Source organism: Toxotes jaculatrix, chromosome 2 (genome assembly GCF_017976425.1).
Source record: "Toxotes jaculatrix isolate fToxJac2 chromosome 2, fToxJac2.pri, whole genome shotgun sequence".
NCBI classification, from domain to species: Eukaryota; Metazoa; Chordata; class Actinopteri; family Toxotidae; genus Toxotes; species Toxotes jaculatrix.
The window spans coordinates 10,545,170-10,567,240 of NC_054395.1; the positions used below are offsets into that span (position 1 = coordinate 10,545,170).

At 39.7% G+C, this 22,071-nt stretch overlaps 1 protein-coding gene across 1 annotated transcript; it reads left to right on the plus strand.

Moving 5' to 3' along the window:
* The first annotated feature begins 2,086 nt into the window (after positions 1–2,086).
* On the plus strand, positions 2,087–21,548 carry gabrd (gamma-aminobutyric acid type A receptor subunit delta). Its single transcript, XM_041054449.1, has 9 exons — positions 2,087–2,154; positions 13,461–13,576; positions 15,855–15,922; positions 16,650–16,870; positions 17,964–18,046; positions 18,293–18,430; positions 18,921–19,076; positions 19,970–20,181; positions 21,222–21,548. Exons 1-9 carry the CDS (start codon positions 2,087–2,089, stop codon positions 21,546–21,548), a joined length of 1,389 nt encoding a protein of 462 aa, XP_040910383.1.
* Positions 21,549–22,071: the final 523 nt, after the last annotated feature.

Below are 22,071 nucleotides of genomic sequence, written 5' to 3' on the forward strand. Positions count from 1 at the left end.
ATCATCTAATCTCAAACTGCAGGTGCACCACTCAACTTTGAAATGTAAAGAGAGATAGCAGTGATTAAAACAACAACACCAGCAAACAGAAGCACCATTAGCAGATTTGAGTTTATGCAAATTTACATTATGAAGGGAGGAGGACTAAATGTCATTTAGTTTCTTGCACATGATTGCCTCAAGAACTTTTTCATCCAGGTATTTTTTTCTACAGTAGCTTTGTTTGGGGACACTAATGAGATGATTTGGGCTTGAGTGCGAATAAAATGTATAACACAAGTTCGAAAGACATTATTTTGCCATCACCAGAGAGGGAGGGTCTAAGAAAAGGTAGTATTAAGTTGCATTGTGGGAACTGTAGTATTTAGTATTTGTATTTTGGAGCGTGAGCCATTGACAATTGACTTTGACAATTCTTTTTAAAATTGTTTTCACCAATTTTGTAAACGTGTAATAATGAAATACCACTTTATCCATTTACATAATATGAGCTTAAAAATGTAGTATCTGCTAATGCTTATTGTACAGTCAGTGTTTTTTTTTATACTCCTACAATACATGGATTTATAGTGTATCTGTAGCGCTAAATACAGATTTCATGTGGTTTATGTCCCAATGGTATCTCCACTATGGTTCCTGTGTGTTGTGCTCAATAATGACAATATTCGGTTGGATGCTTTGCTTAATAGGATTATTTTCATGTGGTATCGCTGTATTTTCAGAATGTATTTATTTTTTGCCTTTTTGGGGTATTTGTACACATTTGCTTTTTGAAAGTAGTGAGATGACAGAAAAGGTGGTGGAGAGGAGAGACAGAGCTGTGGAAAGGCATGTAATGAAGGTCTTTGACTAGACAGTGCCCTGCTCTTTAACTTCTACATGCCATCATATCCTTGAATATGACTTTTGTGTTAGGGGTGGGCTTATTGTACCTGATGATATTTTATTTAATCTCCACTGGATTCCTACAGAGACTAAATCTTTTCAAATGAGGATCTTTGGTCCCTGACATGAAAAAATGTTTGATAACTTCTGTACTACAGTAATAGGACCCCTATGATAGAAACAGCCTGATCCACATGTGCATTAGAACAGAGTTATATTATATAATCGCCTGAGGTGGAGGTGTGGAGCTAACAGTGAAGTTCCTCATTTTCTCTCATTATTCTGCTGACCAAAAGCCCATGTCAGCTGGGGGCGGTCAGCTGTTCCAGACTCCCATGAGGAATTATTTAAATTTATTAGAGCTGACCACCCATTGTCCCCATTGGAGAATCCATACTAGAGAAATGTACTTGATCTGACATGAGTTTGATGCCATGAAAGTAGACTACCAGCTAGTCTTTATTGGTGGGAGAAGGTCCCCTGAACCAACTCAAGAACCTGTGGGTACCCGCTTTGGGCCCCTCTGGGTCCCTCGGTGTGACAGCCTATGCTGTTTGTTCTTATTCCACCAGAGAGAAACACAAGTTTATGTGAGACTCTAATTACCTAATGGAGATTATTCTAATGTCTGAAACATTACATAATATCAAGTCCTGCGTTCGTGACAAGCTTTCTTGTAGCCGCCCCCCGCCCCCACCCCCAGCCCCCCCGCCTTCCGTGGCCAGATTGAATCTGACGTTTAGAGGCCAAGCATAGGAGGGATCGACAGATTAGTGAGTCTCTCTCTCTCTCTCTCTCTCTCTCTCTCTCTCTCTCTCTCCATCCCTCTCTCTCACTCCATCTCTCTCTCTCTCTCTCTCTCTCTGCGCTGTTGCTGGGGGACAAGCGGCGGCGGCGGATCGGTGCGTTGTTGCGGTCGAACCAGGAGTTTCTCCCCTTTCCTTAAGGCGCTCCCCTCCTGTGCGCTCCCGGACGCGGAGGAATTGGGGAGCCGATCATGGGGTCATCATCATCACCATCATCGCCATCACCTTCAGCATCTTCGGCAGTGTCAGCGCTTCACTTTACTTTCTTCTCCTCCGCGGCGCCGGATCACGAGAAGAGCGCACTGAAATAAAACTCTGGCTCTGTGGCTTTATCGTCGATTTCCAACCCGGGGAAACTTTTCTTTTATAAAATTATTTATCACAAAGCGTGTGGAATGGAGATCCCAACTTTCCTGCTGTCGAGTCTCGCTCTGCTCATTGTCGGAGGGGATATTTTCACCAGGTGAGATCAGCCTTGCGTTTTACTTTTTGCAGGTGCCTCACTACCATGTCGCCGCGTAACGCAGTGCGCTCCAAAATATTCAGTAGGTGAATAAAAGAAAGTTGGATGCAGCATAAACTCATAGGTCTGATCAGAAAAGGCAAACAACCACTGGAAATCAATACTATATCACGAGGAAAGCATTATAGTATCAACACCTCTCCCTGTGGATGGTAAACTGAGTAATACTATGCATAACTATGTATTGCACTGGACAATCAACAACCAATATCACGCAAAATCAGTTATCCTTTGGAAAAATAAACCTTAATTAATATTCTTCCCGCTCAAAAAACGCCAGTCAGTTTGAGTCCTCCTTGCTTTGTATCGCCTCCCACGACTGTACCTTATTAATATTAATGTACATTACACCTAAAGCTGGGTAAATTGAATTTACATCAATTTACACTCTACTCTCTTACATTAAAATACTTCTCCACATCCTCAACCTGAAGTCTGCTCTCTGCTCTGCTTTCCCTCTGGGCACAAGGACCTGATGACACTATTTGCATAATGCATATGCATAGGAAGAGGTGACTTTTTTTCTTTTCTTTTTTTATGGAGACGCCTGGGAGTTGAGGTGAGTGGGTGAGTTTTTGTGTGGCAGATAATGTCACCCACCTCCAGGCCTGTTGGATAGGGGTCAAAAATCAGATGGTGCCATGATAGACAGGGATAGAAGAGGCCTCAGTGTCTGTCCATTTGCAGGACCAATACATTTAAACAGAGGTGCTTCCTTGTTTTATATAAGCAATAATGCAGATGCCCAATTTGGAGAGAGGGAGAAAAGGGAGGGCTGCAGGTTCTGTTGAGAGAATCAGATGGACAGCTGCCATCAGAAATGCTAACACCTCCTGTGTGCAGGTTTAATAATTAATTAACCAATCCTATTCAACCAAGCGCCTAAACTTAGGTGAGATAATCAAATAGTGAAATGTCACCCAGTGACATTGGAATTTCATCCAGCCATGACCCCATTACACAGATTTCTTGAAAACAAAACAGTATTTTTTTGTTAGCTGAGTAAACCAGGTGTATCTGAACCAGATGGTGAGTTTTAAACTTGCTTTAAACTTAATATTTATGTTTTCAATAGAGGCCCGTCGTACCTTCATTTGCATGCAATTGAAATGCCCTTGTGCTCTTGTACATAAGCTTTCACAAGCATCCAATTCTTAGGATAACCAGCATCAGTCACTGAGCTCCAATTTTCCCAAAGCCCTTATGCCTCCACAGAAAAGGGCAAGGGGTGAAGCTGTTTAAGCTTTGGGTGAAATTTGGGCAAATCACTTTCTATTGTCCCTCTTGGCTGTTCACCAGTAGAGGGAGTAATAGCTATTGTAATTGGATTTTCCTGCCTGTAGTCACTGCTGTTATTATTATTTTGTTCTCAATACAATGCAGAGTGTAGGCTTTTTCTTGCACCTCATTATGTGTCGACTCTTTGTCTCTCTCTCTCTCTCTCACACACACACACACTCTCACACACACACTCACGCATGCACGCACGCACGCCGTCATGCACGCTCACACACTGCTGTTTTGCCTTTGGTGGCTGAAAGTTGCAAACTCCTTCCTTTCCTTTTTCCCTTTTCTGCTCCCCCTCTCAGAACAGAATTACACTGGTTCTCTTTTTAGCTCCTCGTTTATCCATTTCATAAAAGTTGCCTTGCTAAGTTATGCCTTGCCACCTTTGGTGTGGCATGAATTTCACAGCTTTTCTTTCCAGCTGAAGTGTCACTTACCCTTCACTTCACCAACACAGTCTGCATCTAATTGATGGTGTAATACCTGCAACAGAGACAACAAGAAACACAGGACTATAAAATACTGTAGCCTAGTGAAGGACAGTAGTACCTTAAAACAGAATAATGATTGTTAATAATATACAACATAGCAGCAAATTGTGTGAAGATTGGACTGGTTATGGTTGCAAACATCTCAGAAAGCAAAGAATGTCATTGGTTGTTTTAACCTCAGTGGACACAGGATGAAGTTTTTGGTTGCTGAACTATATTAGTTAGTCAACACATTATTGACATATTAAACAAATTAACCATCAACAAGACACTGTTCTTTACAATCTACTAACAGTTTAAATACACACAGTCCTGATGCTGTAAATACTTACCCATCAAATGTGTATTAATCTGAGGTTGAAGATAGTCCCCAAGACAATCACCATTTACTCTTATCTGACTCACTTTTGCCAAAAACTACAGTGCCCAGCTGAAAGAAACTATATGTCTGTGAACAGATTTATGTCTTCAATAGGAGTCAGTGGATTTGGGGCTTACAGTCAGGGAAATCAGGAAAATATTGAGAGACCGAAACTGATGGCTTTGATCAGTTTAAGGGATTTGTTAATAGTCACAAACATATAGAATGACTCCAGCCTTATCCTTTAATATCTATATACCTTCTTCACTGCTGACATTTGACCTGGTTTTAGCAGGAAAGCATGGGTGTAACTAATAATGGATCTGTTTCATTTGCAGTCCCAAATGCAGTCTTGAGTAATGTCATCTAAAATACCTGCTGTGGCAGAAGTCTGTTGTTGGATTTCATGTTTTCATTTAAGCAGTTCACTGGCTACAATCCTGAATGAGTTAACAGTTTGTTGCTAACCTTGTTGACTACATAAATGATTCCTGCAGCTGCATAACAACAGAAGTCTTTGAATGGTTTACCAGTGGTACGTTTCTATGTTGAAACAGCTGCATAAAGTGTTGAGTCTGCAGTCTTAATATAGTCACAGTTTATTCAGCTGTGATTGCAGCAGATTAGTCAACAGCGAGGCTCCTATCTGGTCAGCAAAGGTGAGAACAGGGACGCAGATCAAAACTTCAGGCAGCATAGATGATATGAAGGTGCTACCACAGGAATCTGAGTGGAGTGAGACTTTAAAAGTAATGCTGTCTGTCCAGTTGCCTGTGTGACTAAGTCAAACATCATTTCACCACACACCGACACATTATTGTTGATGACAATGACTGTCAGGATTTTAACCTATAAGCAGAGCCTTTTATTGTGGGTCAGTGTGGTTACCACCAGCTGACAGGAAGTGGAAGAGGATATTATAGTTCATGACAGTAAGCAACTACAGTAGTATATCAAAGGTCAGGAAAGAGGAATGAGCAGCATCTTTGAAGGTGCCCATAGGTGAATTAAAGTAGTGTCTTCTGTGGTTAGGATACATGGTGCAGAGCAGAGTGCACAGAGAGGATCCCCTGGTGGATTAATTTAGCCTTGCATGGGAGCTGCAAAAGTTGAGTGGTGACAATTTCATCATATTTACCAGTCCTGTAGAGGATATTAGTTTATCTAACAAGGTGAAAAGAGAAGCTCAGTATCTCGCTTTAGCTTTTCAGAAAGACAGGCAGGAGGAGGTGGGGCTGTAGACATGTTTTTATGAGGACACACGAGTGATGTCCAGATTATAGTTTAGCAAGCTGCGGTAGCAAGATTTGATGCAGCAGGATTTAATCCCAGCCTTCCATGATCTTTCGGGTCTGTCACACTTGTCCTTCCACCTGCACTCAGGTGACACAGTCCTCTTGACTAATCCATATGAGAGGCTGAGTCAGCGGATAAATCCCTCCTACTGTCCGGAGAGTACACTTCCCAATAACACAGTGATTTGATCATGTTCCATTGGCTGCATGAAATGGCTCTAAAGCCTGGCTCTGCTCTTGCTGCAGGGTGAGGTGGTGCAGGGACACTTCAGTGCTTAGCACTAAAAGCCTCCCACTCAGTTTAAGGTGACGCAGCACATGTAAACAGCGAAAAGAAATAGTTTATTCCAATCAGTTTCATTTATCTGATGAATATGTTCACAAATGTTCAAACTATGATGGCCTAATACATATTAGTTCATTTGATTAAATTGGGTTTTTATACTCTAAGAAAAGTGCATAAACTGCACCATGTTCAGTTTAAAATGGAAAGAAAAACAACCCTGCAGAGTCAATTATTTTGAAACATTGATATAGTTAGCACACATAATACAAACACAGAAATCAAGGAATTGTATATTTTTTCATTGAGCTGTTCATTTCACAACACTGTTGTTATGGTCGTAAGCACCACTCAAGACCACTGAGGTCACGTCCTCTGTATTTTGGGGGAAATGTTGAGAAACAGACAATATAACTGCCAAACATTACAACTGAAAATAGTGAACTGAATAAATAGAATATTTTAAAAACCCATATAAAAAAAATCATAGAGTAAGGAGTATTAAGTATTAAAAAATTAAGTGCAGAGTGTGGGGTCTGTTTATATGAGCTCAGAACTGGCCACGGCCCTGATTGCAGTTATGATCGAACATTCTTTCTACCATTTCATTTAAATTTATCAATGAATTGCTAGTAAATAAAATAAAAAGAGTCAGGACTCGCATCACATGTACCCAGGGTCCAAAATAATGTCTTCAAATCACTTATTTTGTGTCAATAATCAAAAAGGAAACTTCAAATGTGTTCAGTTAAAAAAATTGTACAAAAATAAAGTATAAAACAGAAAAGCTCTACCAGCTGTTTGCTTTTTTGCATAATAAATTATTTGAACAATTCACTGACTTTCAAAATTATATTTCATTAATATTCTGTCAATTTAATCATTTGACTGATCTCAATGAATGACTGCAAACTATTGAGGAGCACATTGTATAATTATTATTTTTATTGTATTATTATTATTATTATTATTAGTTCTATATATAAAGTAGAGCTCCACAATAAAAAAAACTAACAGCTACAGGATCTTTCATGTGCTGTGAGCAACAGTACGTGAAAATATATTCTGTATGGTTTACTGCTCATCCTGTAATCACTGAAATAACTGTAAATAAGTATCATATTTGTTTTCTTAGTTTTGTCCAGTAAAGGAGCATAGTGTGATGGCAGCATGATGCTCATACTGTACATCCAGTGTTGAAAGCTGTTCAAGACCAAATGTCAGTTTATTTAAATTTGGATTTTTCAGGCTCTTTAAAATAACAGAGGACACTCAGTGACCTGAACATGAGCCCTGCAGCATTCTGATCTCTGATCAGGAGAGACCTTTACTTTACTTTACTGTAAAGCTTCTCCAACAGCAGCTCTGTACAGTATGTTTATTACGTAGACTCCATCACTCTATTTTATATATGGCTCCATGTTCAGAGATACTGTCCTATCACTAAAGGATCGTGGTTGAGACGCTGCGTCCCTAACAGCTGTCCTTTAGCTGACCTCTGACCTCACTGCAGAAGAAGGAGGGAAATGTGATGATAAAATTATCAGCTTTTATATAAAAAAAAAAAAAAACATTAAACAATAAACAGCTTAACAGAGAAAATCCACAGCAATTTGCAGCAGCCAGTCATTCCCGGTCAAGTCAACAAAATCCTTTTTTTAGAGTCTGACAGGACAGAAATGACTCGTCCTACAAGAAAAATCTGAAGGTCCACATGGCAATGAACTGGACGTGATCCCTCGTGTTATGACAGAAGGATAGTCAGTGTGTAAAGCCTACTGTCAAAGTACTGTATACATCACACAGTACCTGAACCACAATAGAAACAGCTGGGACAAGCAGAGCTGCTCCCAGTGTCCCAAGTCATTTCTGTTCAGTTTGATCAGTTTTCAGAAAATGTTAAGGAATTCATAATTTTAGTCAAACTCAGCGTATTAATTTGGCTGAGGATAGAGGACAGATTACAGTTTAGAAAAAATGTTTTGAGGTTTGTTTTGATTTGAACTCTTCAGTTGAGACTGTGGCTCAACCTGTTCCAAGTATTTTTCTGCTGGAAAACGTAGTTTAAAACGAAAAGGTAGTTTAAAACATAGCTAAATTGTGTCTCTGTTTATTCTAGTTTGTTTCAAATAATATTTGCAGTACCATACAATTTTAGTTTTTGGTACAGCAAGTAGATTACATGGCTGGATAGATTTCAACTCAAAGTAAAAAAAGTAGAAATACGTACATGCCAGTAATAAACCTACGAAAGGTATTTCAGTTTCGAATCCTGAGGCTACATCCCGCCTACACTCAGCAAATATACTGTTCAGCAACTTAAAATTGAAACGGTGAATTACTTAACAGTGAAATAAAAGAGTTAGTCATTCTCTGGGGTTCCACAAAAGGTTCCTCAAACACAGTGGAAACACCCTTTAAAGGACTACTGTCTGTCCTGTATGCTGGGACCAACCTTGGCAGCAGCATATTTGCAAGGTTGCAAAATGTTCATACTGATCAGTAAAACATTCACTGACCTTGAATTTCATTTGTTTTCCACTATAGCTCCCAAAGCAAGATTAATGTTTTTATGGTTATGGTAACTCATGCATGTGTGTGACTCAATGCACATTGCTGCTGACAGCTTCACGCCATTACCACTAATCGATACATGGTAGAAGTAATACGTCACAAGATGCAGCACTGCGGCAACAACGGAAAGAAATAGGAAAACTGCTAGCCGCTAGCAAACACGAATGTGAACAATGCAGGTTTTTAATTCTTCATTCTAGCAGTCTCAGCAGCCAGCTCTTGTTCAACTGTTATGTAAAAGTCACACTACGTAGCATTATTTTTTTTATTTTAAAGACTAGACTAGAAGTTCCAGACGCCACAAATGCACATTTAATTTTTCCTATTTCTTTCATAATTCTACTCTATTTTCCTATTTCAATTTTCTATTTATATTTTCCTATTCCTTTCAATCATCTACTATAGAAGAGGCTGGAGCCTATCCCAGCTGACTCTGGGCGAGAGGCGGGGTACACCCTGGAGTGGTCGCCAGTCAATTGCAGGGCTGACACACAATATCTCCCTTCAATTTCATTTATCAATTTTTCCCTTTGCAGTATCTTCTGTTTTTCGAATACTTACCATTTTCCTTGTTGCTTATATGAAAGTCTTATAGATGTGATTGAGATGTGAAATACAGAAATGTATGCTAGGATAGATCAATAAGGATAGATAAATAAAAGAGTAAAATTTAAATTCAGTTTCAGTTCATTTATCAAGTGACTGGAAGTAAAAAAAAGAAACGTAGGCTAGTGTTAATTTAGATATTAAGATATTAGTGATCTTTGTTGCATTTGGGACTCCGTATTTAAGTGTTTAATATGAGTAATGTAGTCAATAAAAAAGAAGTGTTTGCTGGATATAAAACAGCCCAGACCCTTCATTATCTCTGAAAGCTAATGCACTGCAAACACACACACACACACAGTCATTTCAGTGGTGTAGCTGTTTATTGATCCACCACTTATTTGTGTTTTGTTATGATTTATCCAAATGAATTCTGGTGTGACTGTGTTGCAGTGTGCTGCATTGCTCATCTCAATCTGATGCCAATAAAACAAATGAAACAGTGAGGAGGATCAGGGGACTGACACTCTGCTCGTGTTCAGGTAACTAGCAGTGTCAGTGTATAAAACTAATTAGGCTTGTACGCTGCGCATTACAGTCACCAAAAAGACGCCATAAATTTGAGCGAGGCTGCCACTATTTGTCTTTCCTCTCCTGCTTCTTCTCTCCCCATCTGTTTAATGTTAGCTCTCAAACAGACGGGTGCAGATCCAGGCCCTCGGGAGAGACATTTAACAAAAATGAAATATAGAAAGAAGAGCTGCGTTTGGAAACACACACTCTCAACTGTTTGTCATGCATGGAGGGGTGAGAAAATAGAGAGGTGCAAATGTTTAGTAAATCTCCCCAGAGAGCAATCAAATGTTCAACCCTGTGCATGTCTTTTAATGGTGTACAGTCATTTCTTTTTACTCGGAGTGCTGCATGTGAGCTGTGCTTGTGTTTGTCTTTTTCTGGTCTGAAAACCGTTAACTCAGGTCAGGGAATCAAGAAACAAAAACACAGGAAATAAATGTCAGTTTTGCTCCAATGTGGCAATTAGAGACCAAAAAAAAAAAAAAAAAGGCTAGAAGGTTTATTCTGTTGATAAAAGCTTTCACATTTTCAGGGTCTGATAGTCTGTCAGATTAAAAATCCTCTGGAGCACAGGAAGTGAAATGCTTCTGACACAAAGAGCTGTGTATGAGCAGCCATTAACAGATAAACAGCAGACGGTATGTAAAAAAAGTCAAAATCCATTAATTAGGCATTCAAGAAAAAAGTTGTACTATTGCCCAGAAACAGTGAGGGGAACTGAAGTTACATTTTGTAATCTGAAACTATAAATACAGCTTGTATCTGAATCATTTTTTACAATCGTGGGAAACTGCATGGACGAAAGGCTTTAAAAAAGCAAAGTCAAACAGGACATGTCAGTGAGTCAGAGTAAACCCATTGGTCTGATCACCACAGACACAGGATACAGTAGGCTCCTGTAAAATTCATATTAAATTACAATAAATAGACTAATACAGTAGGATTTCATCCCAGCAGACACACACTTCCACACACTATGTCGTCCCTCAATACGAGTGGGCCAGTTTGACCTTGGCGTGCTAACGGATTTCTTGAAGGAAAAGCTCTTTATTTCTAAATATAGAAACTGCCAATTAGTGAAGAAATCCAGGAGTCACATAGTGATTAATTAATTCACTCAGTTCTCCCATTTATTTCAGACATGACAGTGATGACCAGGCTAAAAATACATCTGCCACTTCAAAATGGATCCACTCTGGAAATGTTAATGACATGGCAGAAATGTGTTTCTTTTCATTACAATTTGAATAGAGAAGCAGGTATTTTTGTGGCACATTGTTTTGCTGCGGAGGTCAGTTCTCCATGTAGCCGTGGGTGTAATGTTTTGCTCTCTAGGAGGTCGACTTTCCTCAAATGTCAGCCTTATTTCAAAGTTCACTGAATGGCTTTCCATTGTTTGTCAAAAATAACACCTTCGATCAAACCCCCATGTGGTCCATTTCCCTGGCAGTGCCACCACTACCCTGTGTGACTTTGAACGTCACTGAAACCTTCGACTTTATTCAATTTATTGGCTGCACGTCAGTCAGTTCTTTCAACACCGGAGGACAGCATTGCCTTCAAAATCAAGATTGTGCACCACTGTGTATATCTGAAATTAATTGCTGATAAAACTCTGTCTGAATTGAATGACAGTGTTCTATTGAAACGTCGCCACTCATGACAGGGTGTAACTGAGTTGACATTAACTCAGATACACAAAGTACACTGTGCTGTGTATCTGCATGGCGTCTGTTTACAGACCCGTTGTTTTAGAATGCAAAACTGCCACCTGGTGGTATCATAGCTGTGCTGCTCTTGTTGAATTCTACACTGAGGCTGCTGCTGTCAGTGTGGGCTCTGGGTGCCCAGCAGTCTTCTGGTATAAAGGGACACCCCTGAGGCCTCCCTGGAGCCCTCAGGGGTGTCCCTTTATACCAGAAAATAGTTTTAATTTCACTATTATTCCCTCTTCTGTGAGGAAATGGAAAATGCATAAGTGCTGTTTGAATCAAGGCGTCATTCTCTTAAACTAGAGACAGAAATGGAAAAAAATTTGCCAACTTGTTCAGAATACAAGTTCTTAAATGCAGCTCTGTAGTCTAATGAGAACCTGTTTTATAATTCACATAAAAAGGTTTTGAGGCTTGTGGACTCAGGCACAGCGTGATGTTCAGTCTGAGCTATGTAAAATCTGAAGCTAGCCTGATAGATTTGGATCTGCTGTCAGCTTCCTTGTGGAGACATGACTGAAGAAAAATATGCCAACCAGGCTTTAACCGATGTGACTTTTGCACGCTATTACAAGCACAGATTTTTGAAAGGATACAGCTGAGGGCTGGTATTTTGTGCTGACATTCAGGAGCTTTGATCATTTTCGTGCAAAAAATCTCCAGCAAATGACAAGTTGTTTTCATGACATGCTGCTAATGATAACACATGGTCATTGATAATAAAATAAAAAAAATTCATAGGAATACTTTAGGACACCACAATCTTACTATTACTCACTGTTAGGCTATGAATAAAGAAGCACAAAGAGCATACTTTATTCCACTTAAATCTCTTTAAATATTTCATGAAGCACATAATTATATGTACGTTTCTTCACATTATTGTAAGTATAAGAGACTCAAAGTAATTTTTAAATTCAGCAATAATTAATTCAACAGATGGGATGAGATTTAGAAAATGTGGATCTATACCATATGGTAACGCATAAAATCCACCAAAAATTAATAAGTAAATGTGTTTCTTTCTATTTTTTTTCTTTATATTATGTGACTTGTTTGGTGAACATTCACTTATTTTCAGATTGCTGTTGTGCATGAAATAATCATACAATAAATGCTTCATATTTGCAAAAAGCACAACTTGAGTACATCTACAAATCTACAAATAAATAAAATGATTTAATAGCTTTGTAATATTTAGTTATTTCTTTAAAATTGAGTTGGGTATCCCTCCAGGTTCTGAGCAGAGACTCAAATTTAAAGCTGCACTAATCAACAGTTTTACATCAACAATGAAGCAAATGACTAACTGTAATGTGAAGAGGGTTTCTTATAGTGAGCAGAACCACAGAAAATTATCACCAACTTTGTACTTCTCTTCAACTTCTAGTGGCATTTTAGTCTCTTTTAGCTCATTGTTTTGGTTTCCAGGCCTGATTTATTGTTTGGCTGACTCTCACCAACCTAATTTCTAGCAGCAGCAGGCAGCTGTTTTCTGTGAAGAAGCTCTGTTAACTCAGTGTTTGCTACCTGGCCAGCACCAAATGGCACACAGACAAACTTAGCAATTAGCTGGCAATCTCATGAAGCATTTAACAGCTAGAGAGATAGACATTTTTATCTGTAGCTGGGGGAGACCAAAACAGAGTTCATAGGAGAGTGAATAATATATATAACACAACTCAAAATCAATGCTAAAGTTGCTCTGTATCTGCTGAATGTGTAAATAGACATCTAGTTGCTAACACATTTTCTATAACAACTTTAAAAACTAATAATGTTCTGAAATGTCAGTGTTATGTTCATAGCTGGTTCTGCTGCCATCAGGTGGCCAAAACTAAACAAAATAATAATAATAACTAACAAAAATAATAAAGAGCGTCTTTATGGGGCAACCTTATAGCTCTGGGTTCATGATTTCTTTTAACCCAAAGCTGAGGCCATGCAAGGGCCAGAAAGATCTGCGAAACTAATTTTGTCTCTTATTTGAAGGTTTGTTTTTTAAAAATCTTTTTATGTTCCTGACCTTTATGTATCTGAGGCTGCCAGGTTTTCCTGAGGACACATGGTGTGGCTCGAAGACCGCTGAAGGCTGCTGTGTTTGCTGTTTGTCTCCTTTAGGGCCATGCTGAGTGACATTGGGGACTATGTAGGTACAGACATTGAAATATCCTGGTTACCTAATCTGGATGATTTAATGAAGGGCTATGCGAGAAATTTTCGCCCTGGGATAGGAGGTGAGTATGAGATCTACTGCTTGTGGCGTTGGGTTGCATTTCACCCCCTCACATTTACAGCCATCCTTAGCATAACCTGACCCTGAATACACCAACGTGGATGTTTACATTTCATTTTCCAGTTCCATTATCTTGAGAGGTGTCTTTATTTTTTGGTTTTCTCTTGTACGACATCAGAACAAATCTGTATTTACCTTATGCAAATCTGCTTTGACTCCTCAGTAAGGTGAATCGTTTGTTAAGGACACACACAAAAAAAAGCATGTAGGTGAAGAGAAGCTTTGCTGAAGGGATTATCGAGGACGATTCCCTTCAAGGACAAGAGGGAGATGGGTGGTGCAAACAATGTGCACCCCTCTGGAGACTTTGCTAAGAATGGCTGCAAGATGTGAAACATCCAATGACCACAGCGATAGATTTCTCAATCTCACAGCTTAACTCAGCTGAGCAAAGGTGAAAATGTGGAATAGGTGCGCTGCTATCAACACACACTACACGCCTACACTGATCATCATAATGCAGCATCATGTGGTCACTACATTCCTATTGATGTAACATTATAATGTGAAAATGAAACCCAAAGAGCTGTTATGACCATTGGGGAATCATGTCTATTATTTGGGATAATTCCCTTCATTCGACTCATATCTCATAGCCTTTTATGTGGAGTTATATTTGTGTCATAAAACATCAAATGAATTTGATACATACACTGATAAAAAACAAAAACAAAAAACAGATTCGTAAAAGAAATAACATTCACAAATATGACTTTATCACAGATAAATAATTTTTGGAACAATCCAGTGGATGTCACATCGAAGTTGATGCACACTACAGAAACTTAGTTTACAACCCATTTTGTGAAACAATTTTAGCTTTTTCTTTCTCATACATAATTTGGATAATTATATTGTGGATCTTTTTTCCCCCAAAATCTTGCTATGGGGAACTCAGAAATTGATTTCCATAATTTGCAAAAAATATTTGTGAACCAAAATATTCTTTGGATGTGTGAATCCTATTGTGTTTTGGAAATCATTTTTGCATTATATTCATTCATCCATTATATTCATTTGGCAGATGTTTTTTTCCAAAGAGACTTACACAATAAGTGCATTTAACCTCCGCAGCACAAGAGTAAAAATGCCATTATAAATTGGAAGTATATCCTCAATATGACCAATGAATGCTCAATTATTTTTTAAAGAAATGATGCATCCACAGTGGCCCAGAGAACTTAATAAACTACAACCTAAGAGAGCACAAGCAAATGAATACAGCATCTTTATGGCTTCTGAGCTCTTTTGGCCACTATATGTATAAGTGAGTATTAGGACAATTTCCAGGGTGCAATACATATTTGTGGATGTTATTTGCAAATGCATTGTTACCACATTTGTATGGCACACAAGACATTTGTGAATCTGAGTGTTATGAGAAGTTTTATGAAACAAAAATTAATGCCACATTAATATAAACACTGCAGTGCATTTACGGTAAGACTATGCAATGCAAAACTTTACCATTTTATAACTAGTAAACATACATCTGTTAATAGTGTATGTATGGCCAATATATTGTTAATCTGTGCACCTTCATTGGAGGATACTATGTAAAATGCTTATTATGGCATCAGGTGAATGACAATGCTCATCTGAACTCTCTCTCTTCCTGACCATGGCTTAGAGTAAACCTGCCACTGTTAATCACCTCCCACCATACATCTAGTGTATGGTCAGTTGAATATCATTTGCCAGAAATGGAGATGGGATGGTGTTGAATAGTGGGGAATGGTAATGTATGATTCCTTAATGTTCAGTATAAATAGCTTTTTCTGTTCTGCATCGATGAGCTCCCTTGTGGTTTCTGCCCTCGAGCATCCGATCACAGAGGCACACTCCATGCTAATCATATGGCAAACTGTTAAGTGAAAATGCTCTGGAGTGTGTGTGTGTGCGCGTATATGTGTGTGTGTGAATGTTGGCAGAAGCTCACTCTGTGCGAGTCCATGAAAGCCCAGTGCTGTTTATGAATGCCCACAGTGTGATGTGCCACTTAGCTTGGTTAAACTGGATAATGCTTAATCTCTACGCACTGTAGGAGTGTTTGAGACGTGGGAGGATGGTGGGTGGGAGGGAAACAGATGGGTGATGGAGTGAGGATGGGAGGGACTGATGGATCCAGAATGAGCAGAGATGAGGTGTGTGTGTGTGTATGCGTGTTTGAGACAGGGGTGGGGCAGGTGTGCCTTCTGTTCTCACTTCTCCCCCTGCAGGTCCACCAGTGAACGTGGCCATGGCTATTGAAGTGGCCAGCATTGACCACATCTCTGAAGCCAACATGGTAAAGTATACGGTCACTTCCTCCTCCCTTTTTCACTGAGGTTCTGTATCATCCCTCAACTTCACTACTGCGGCAAAGATCAAAGATTTCCTATTTGCATAATCCTGATTTATCCCACTTGAAAGTACTCAGTGTGAACATGTGTGACACGTTGGCTGAGTTGTTAGATAATTTGATACTTTCATGGATTTTGTGGGGTAAGAACCAAATCTAGTGGGACAGTATATGTTATGTGTGTGACTTTGATTCTAGTCCAAACAAATCATTCATTCAATCATTTTTCTTGCTTTAAAATAAGAAATACAGTCCAAAAACCAAAGCTGGAAACTAGCAATACTTCATAAGTTCTTTTACAAAACAGGAGAGCAATAAGTTTGATACAAATGACACCAGAAACTGTTTTAGAAAACAGAAGTACTCCTAATGATGAATAAACTCACGTTTATGTGTAAAATTGGTCGAGTTTCCCTTTAAATTATGTATTTATTTGATTCTATAGTGACAGAGACTTTAATCTATCTGATATTAAACCACACAAATTAGCACTGGGCTCTGTTTTCATCTTTAGCAATTACTTTTGATACAAAGTGAACTTTCGAAAATAATATATCTGTTCATTGGTCCATTGTCTTGAAATAAAGTCTGTTCTCCCATGCCCATGACTCAGTGTTTTGTGTGTGTGTGCATGTGCGTGTGCGTGTGTGTGTGTGTGTGTTGCTCCTGGCAGGAATACACCATGACCGTGTTCCTGCGGCAGAGCTGGCATGATGACCGCCTGTCCTACAATCACACCAACAAGACACTGGGGCTGGACAGTCGCTTTGTGGACAAGCTGTGGCTTCCAGACACCTTCATTGTCAACGCCAAATCTGCTTGGTTCCACGATGTGACTGTGGAGAACAAGCTGATCCGCTTGCAGCCCAACGGAGTCATTCTATACAGCAGCCGGTATGAGAGAACAGATTGTTGTCTTCACTAGTCAGATTTAGACAATCAGACAACACAACTGAGACTCTTTACCTCTTTAGCATATGTCATGGAGCTATGATGTCAACCTTTTTCTTCTAAATGAGCAAGCTCGTGCTAGTTTCAGATTTTCAATATTTTTTTTGAAAACTCTGAAAATTGCAGAAATCCCTGACATTTGAGAGCACAGATGTCTGTTATTTGCTGTCTTTAGGCATGAAAATCCCTCACGATCCATGCCATAATCTGAGAGTAAACTGTTACTACTTACTCTGTGGTAACTTCTTAAACTTAAAAAAAATCTGTGGTGTGGTCTGATGTGCTTGTGGTGAAGGTGAAAATAAAGTTAAAGTGAATGAAGGTGAGTTATCTGAAGTGAATCATCAAAACAGCTAAAGCGGGAGTTACTAATAGTAGGCTGGAAGAAACTGTGAAGGACAAAAAACAAAACAACTTCAATCACCACATCTGTGGTTAAGGTTTGGTTTAAGCAGTGAAACTTTTTTGCTTTGGTTTAGGAGTTTTTAGACTGAACAGACTGCTGTCGGCAAAAAAGCTCTGATAAATCCACCATATTCCACCTGCTTGGCATCAAATAGTAAAGAGACAAAGTTAGAGACTAGCTGATGAACATAGTGGAGAATTTAGCAAATAAAAAGTCAGACATTTTTCTTAGGAGTTGATAGACACCAGACAAGGGCTAAAAAAACCAGAACTAAACCAGAACTAAACCAGAACGTCCGCTGTATCTGCTGGGTGAGTAATTCTTTTCTAAAAAGTTCATATTTGACCTTATTAGATGACAATATGTCACTGTTGGATTCCCACTGTCCAAAACTCAGTTTGTTATCCTTTTTCCGCTTACTAAAGCACTGAGCTCGTGTTCATCATCAGCTGACGCAGCTTTCAGCTAACAATACAAGATTCTAGTTTCACTGGAAAGATGCCAGATCTGAATGAAGGAGGGTTTTTCTGGAAAATATGGTCAATTGAGTTTCCATAAAAAAAATAATGGCTAAGGGACAGCTATACTGGTGTCAGTCAAGTTTAGATGACTCAGCTCTTTTGTTACTAGAATCACTTCGACAGTGGCGTGTGACATGGACCTGACCAAGTATCCCATGGATGAACAGGAGTGTATGCTGGACCTGGAAAGTTGTAAGTTGGGATTTGCCTTTAACTCCACCACACATCCTTCAGGGGAAAAAAAAAAAAGATTTGCTATCTTGAGTTACTGCTGAAATGTTTTATGTCCAAGTACAGTGACATCTATAAAAGGTCACAGTTGCAAGCTCCCTCCCTCCATTCATCAGTGCGAGGATGAAAATGCTAATGTGCTCAGCAACCTTCACATTACATATCTCTATATTAAATGCCTGGTTGTCATCTGTTATGTCACTCCAGACGGTTACTCTTCAGAGGACATTGTGTATCACTGGTCGGAAAGTCAGAGACACATCCATGGCCTGGACAAACTGGAGCTCTCCCAGTTCACCATCACAGACTATCGGTTTGTCACTGAGATGATGAACTTCAAATCTGGTGAGCATTGATTTTGTTTTCTTGCTTTTCTTCAGTGCTTGCTGTCAAGGTTAGCTCTAGCACAAGCACTTTGAAAGCCCCTTGCATGTTTCTGTACTGTTTTATGCATTATGTACTATTTTGGGTTTTTGGATTTGGCTTGCCGCTTGTGTTGGAAACCTCTGTAGATTCTTTTTGAAGCAAGAGCTTTTTTTTTTAACTTCAGGCACTTCTGTGATTATATTTGATGCATAGAGGGAATGGATCAAGCCAGGCTTGCTGCTGAGCCAGGCAGGAGGTTTAGGAGATGATAGAGGCTGTTGTGAGGAGGACACAGTCTGCAAGACTGCTTTATGTCTTACATCATGAAATGTTGCCACTAGGGGCAGAAGCGAGCAGACAGACAGGCTCTGATATCAGTGTCTCAGAAGAACAAACAAATATTTTCAAAATAGATAATTAGCTTCTTCAGTAAAGCAACTAAACTCAATGTCTGTTTTCTTCTTCCCAGCGGGACGATTTCCAAGGCTCAGTCTTCGCTTCCAGCTGAGACGTAATCGAGGCGTCTACATCATTCAGTCATACATGCCTTCGATATTACTGGTTGCCATGTCTTGGGTGTCCTTTTGGATCAGCCAATCAGCAGTCCCCGCTCGTGTATCCCTGGGTTCGTATTAGTTTGATGAGACCTGTTTTAACTTTTCTGAAAATTTAAAAGGGGTAACTTGAATGAAAAATTGTGCTCACTGATCTGTAGAAAGGTTAAACCATGGAAGTGTTTTATTGTGGCGGGATGGTGCAGCTTCCTAAGGCAGCTATTAACCTTTCAATAACAGGATGACAAGTCAATGACAATTTTGCTATTATTTGAGCCTTGGGGCTATCAACGTAATGTATGTCCTGGTGGTGGCGCCAGAGAAAAGACCATGTGGTTATTAAAGTCAAAATGGTTTATACTTTTTCTATTTTTGGTTCTCATGACAATCTGACAGACGATGAGAGATCTTGTCCTGAAGAGAGATTTTGTCCTGAAGGTGGTACTAGAAGAAAGCCTATTAAGCACTAAAATGGAACCTTTGCTCAGGAGTAGCAAACACATAGCACAGCTAAAACTGATGGAAGCATCATTGGCTTGGAAAACATTTAGTCATAAACCAAAGCACTGAATAAATCACAAAAATTATTACAATTCTTGGAGAAGGACATAAATTTTAAGCAAACTCTAATGGCAGTCCACCCAACAGTTGTTCAGAAATTTCACTTAAAATCACAAATGTGGACCTCCAGGTGCTGCTCGAGGAAACGTAAGGGGATCACCAAAGTCAACGGAATCGTGAATGTCTTTACAAAATTTCAGGGAAATCCATCAGATGGTGAAATGTTTCCCCGGGTAAATTACACATCTGAGATGCCGGTGGCACAAATCCTGGGAATCTACCCAACAGATATTTCAGTTTAGACCAAAGTGGCTGACCTTGCCATTCACAGAGCCATACCGCTAACATAGCTAAAATCCCACAGAAGCCTAATATGTACTTTGTGGCTTTGTTCTCTCTGCAGGGATCACAACAGTTCTCACCATGACCACGCTAATGGTGAGCGCCCGCTCCTCTCTGCCACGAGCATCAGCCATCAAGGCGTTAGACGTCTACTTCTGGATCTGTTATGTGTTTGTGTTTGCGGCACTGATCGAGTACGCCTTTGCTCACTACAACGCTGACTACAGACTCAAAGAGAAAGCCAAGGTGAAGGCCAACAAGCTCAGCTCTGAGGTGAGGAAATCATTCTCATCATGTTCTCCCGTCAGCAGATAACAGTGCTCTGCTTCGAGGGGGGGGGGCGGTGCTGTGAGTAATGAGCAAGCCTTTCAAACACAGACCTGGTCTCGGCTTCAAGCCCCGGTGTTGACAAGCATCCGTCCCACTGACCTTCAGCAAGACAATGAATCTCTATAGAGCATAATGGGAAAAATAGAAGATTTCCCTACAGGGAGTAAAAGTGATTGTCATCATACTGTCTGTTTCATTTACTACTCATGTTCATCTTACTGGGATGTACCTTTAGAATAAGATCTGTGTTGATTGTATTTTTTGTAAAATGAACTTTCCTTTGAATGAAGAAATATCAAACAAAAACAGTTTTCATGCTGACAACACAAGATAAATGAGGACAAAGATGAAAAAGGATGAGAAAACTGATTGAAACTGAATGTTACTGTGGTGTGTCTTAAAATGTGTGGGGACCCCGTATGCATTGATGATGTGAGTAAAACTACAATGACCTTTAATAAGTCAAGGCTTGAACTAGAGGAATTCCTAATCTGCTGTGGTTTATGTGTGTGGCTCTATGCCACAGTCCTGGACTGTAATATTTCATTGTTAAAATAGGGCAAAGTGTCGAGGACCAAGTGTTTTCATTGCAAAAACACAGAAAGTTTAAAATGCCAAGTGTTAAAAAGTATAAAAAATGCACATATAAAAACGTATGAAGTACCTCTTTAACCATAAAAATAGGATAAAAGCAAGACACGCTCTGACAAAATGGTATTTTCAATGAAGAAAATAGTACAAGATGTATTATTCACATAATAAAACATGCAATTTTCAGGATAAATTGTGTTAAAATATTCTTTCTGTCTTTTGATATTAAGTAGAGTGTTTTCTCATTTTTCTGTATTCTACACTAGTCCACTAAAGGCCAGATGGGTTAAGTGTCACTTTTGCCTGTTATCTTGTCAAATTACTGGAAACTGCTCTCTACCGGATAAAGCTTCAGAGAGCACTAACATGTCCCTCTCTCTGTCTCCCTACAGTCCATTGTAAAGAACGGCAAACAGGCTATGGTTCTGTTTTCCCTGTCGGTCACTGGCATGAACCAGGGCGTGATGATTTCCAGCCGGCAGGGCCGGACTCAGCGCTCCAGCAGCGAAATCCCCGGGGAGGGCTGCACTGAGGAGGCTGAGCCGAGGAGGAGAAGGTCCAGGCAGCCGGAGGAGACAGAGGAGGAGAAGAAGAAGTGCTGTTCCAAGTGCGTCTGCAAGCCCATCGATGCCGACACCATCGATATCTATGCCAGGGCAGTGTTCCCTTTCACTTTTGCCGTGGTGAACGTGATCTACTGGGTGGCATACACCATGTGAGGAGTAGGCAACAGGTGTGTGCGAATGGCTGCCCTCCAGGGCTGTATATAAGAAACTGCTGGAGCTGTGCCACTTCAATGCTGGCAGACTGGTGCAGCTGAAATATACTGCAGACCTCAGTGAAAAAACAAAAACTTCAGAAGAAATGAAGTGTTATGACCTGTGAATATGGAAATATGGTAATTAATGGAGTTAGTTATGAGTTTTAAAAGTGTTAACGGGACTTCACATCTTTCAATGCAAATACTTAAATGTGTTTCATAAAGGCAACGGACTGTGTTGCCTGTTGGAGATTCACATACTCAGCGAATACAGTTTAACCAACAATCCAGATTTCCACATCATCCTGTTATATGAAATAACTCAACACAGGACACTACAACCACATCATCCTGCTTTATCACCTGCAGCACTGACCACAAGCTCACATCTTTCAAACACAAATAAGTATAGTTAGCTCAACTAACTCAAAGCCACAATCTGGAGTGAACCGCCTGTTATCTCTTAAAGCAAAAGCGCCGCC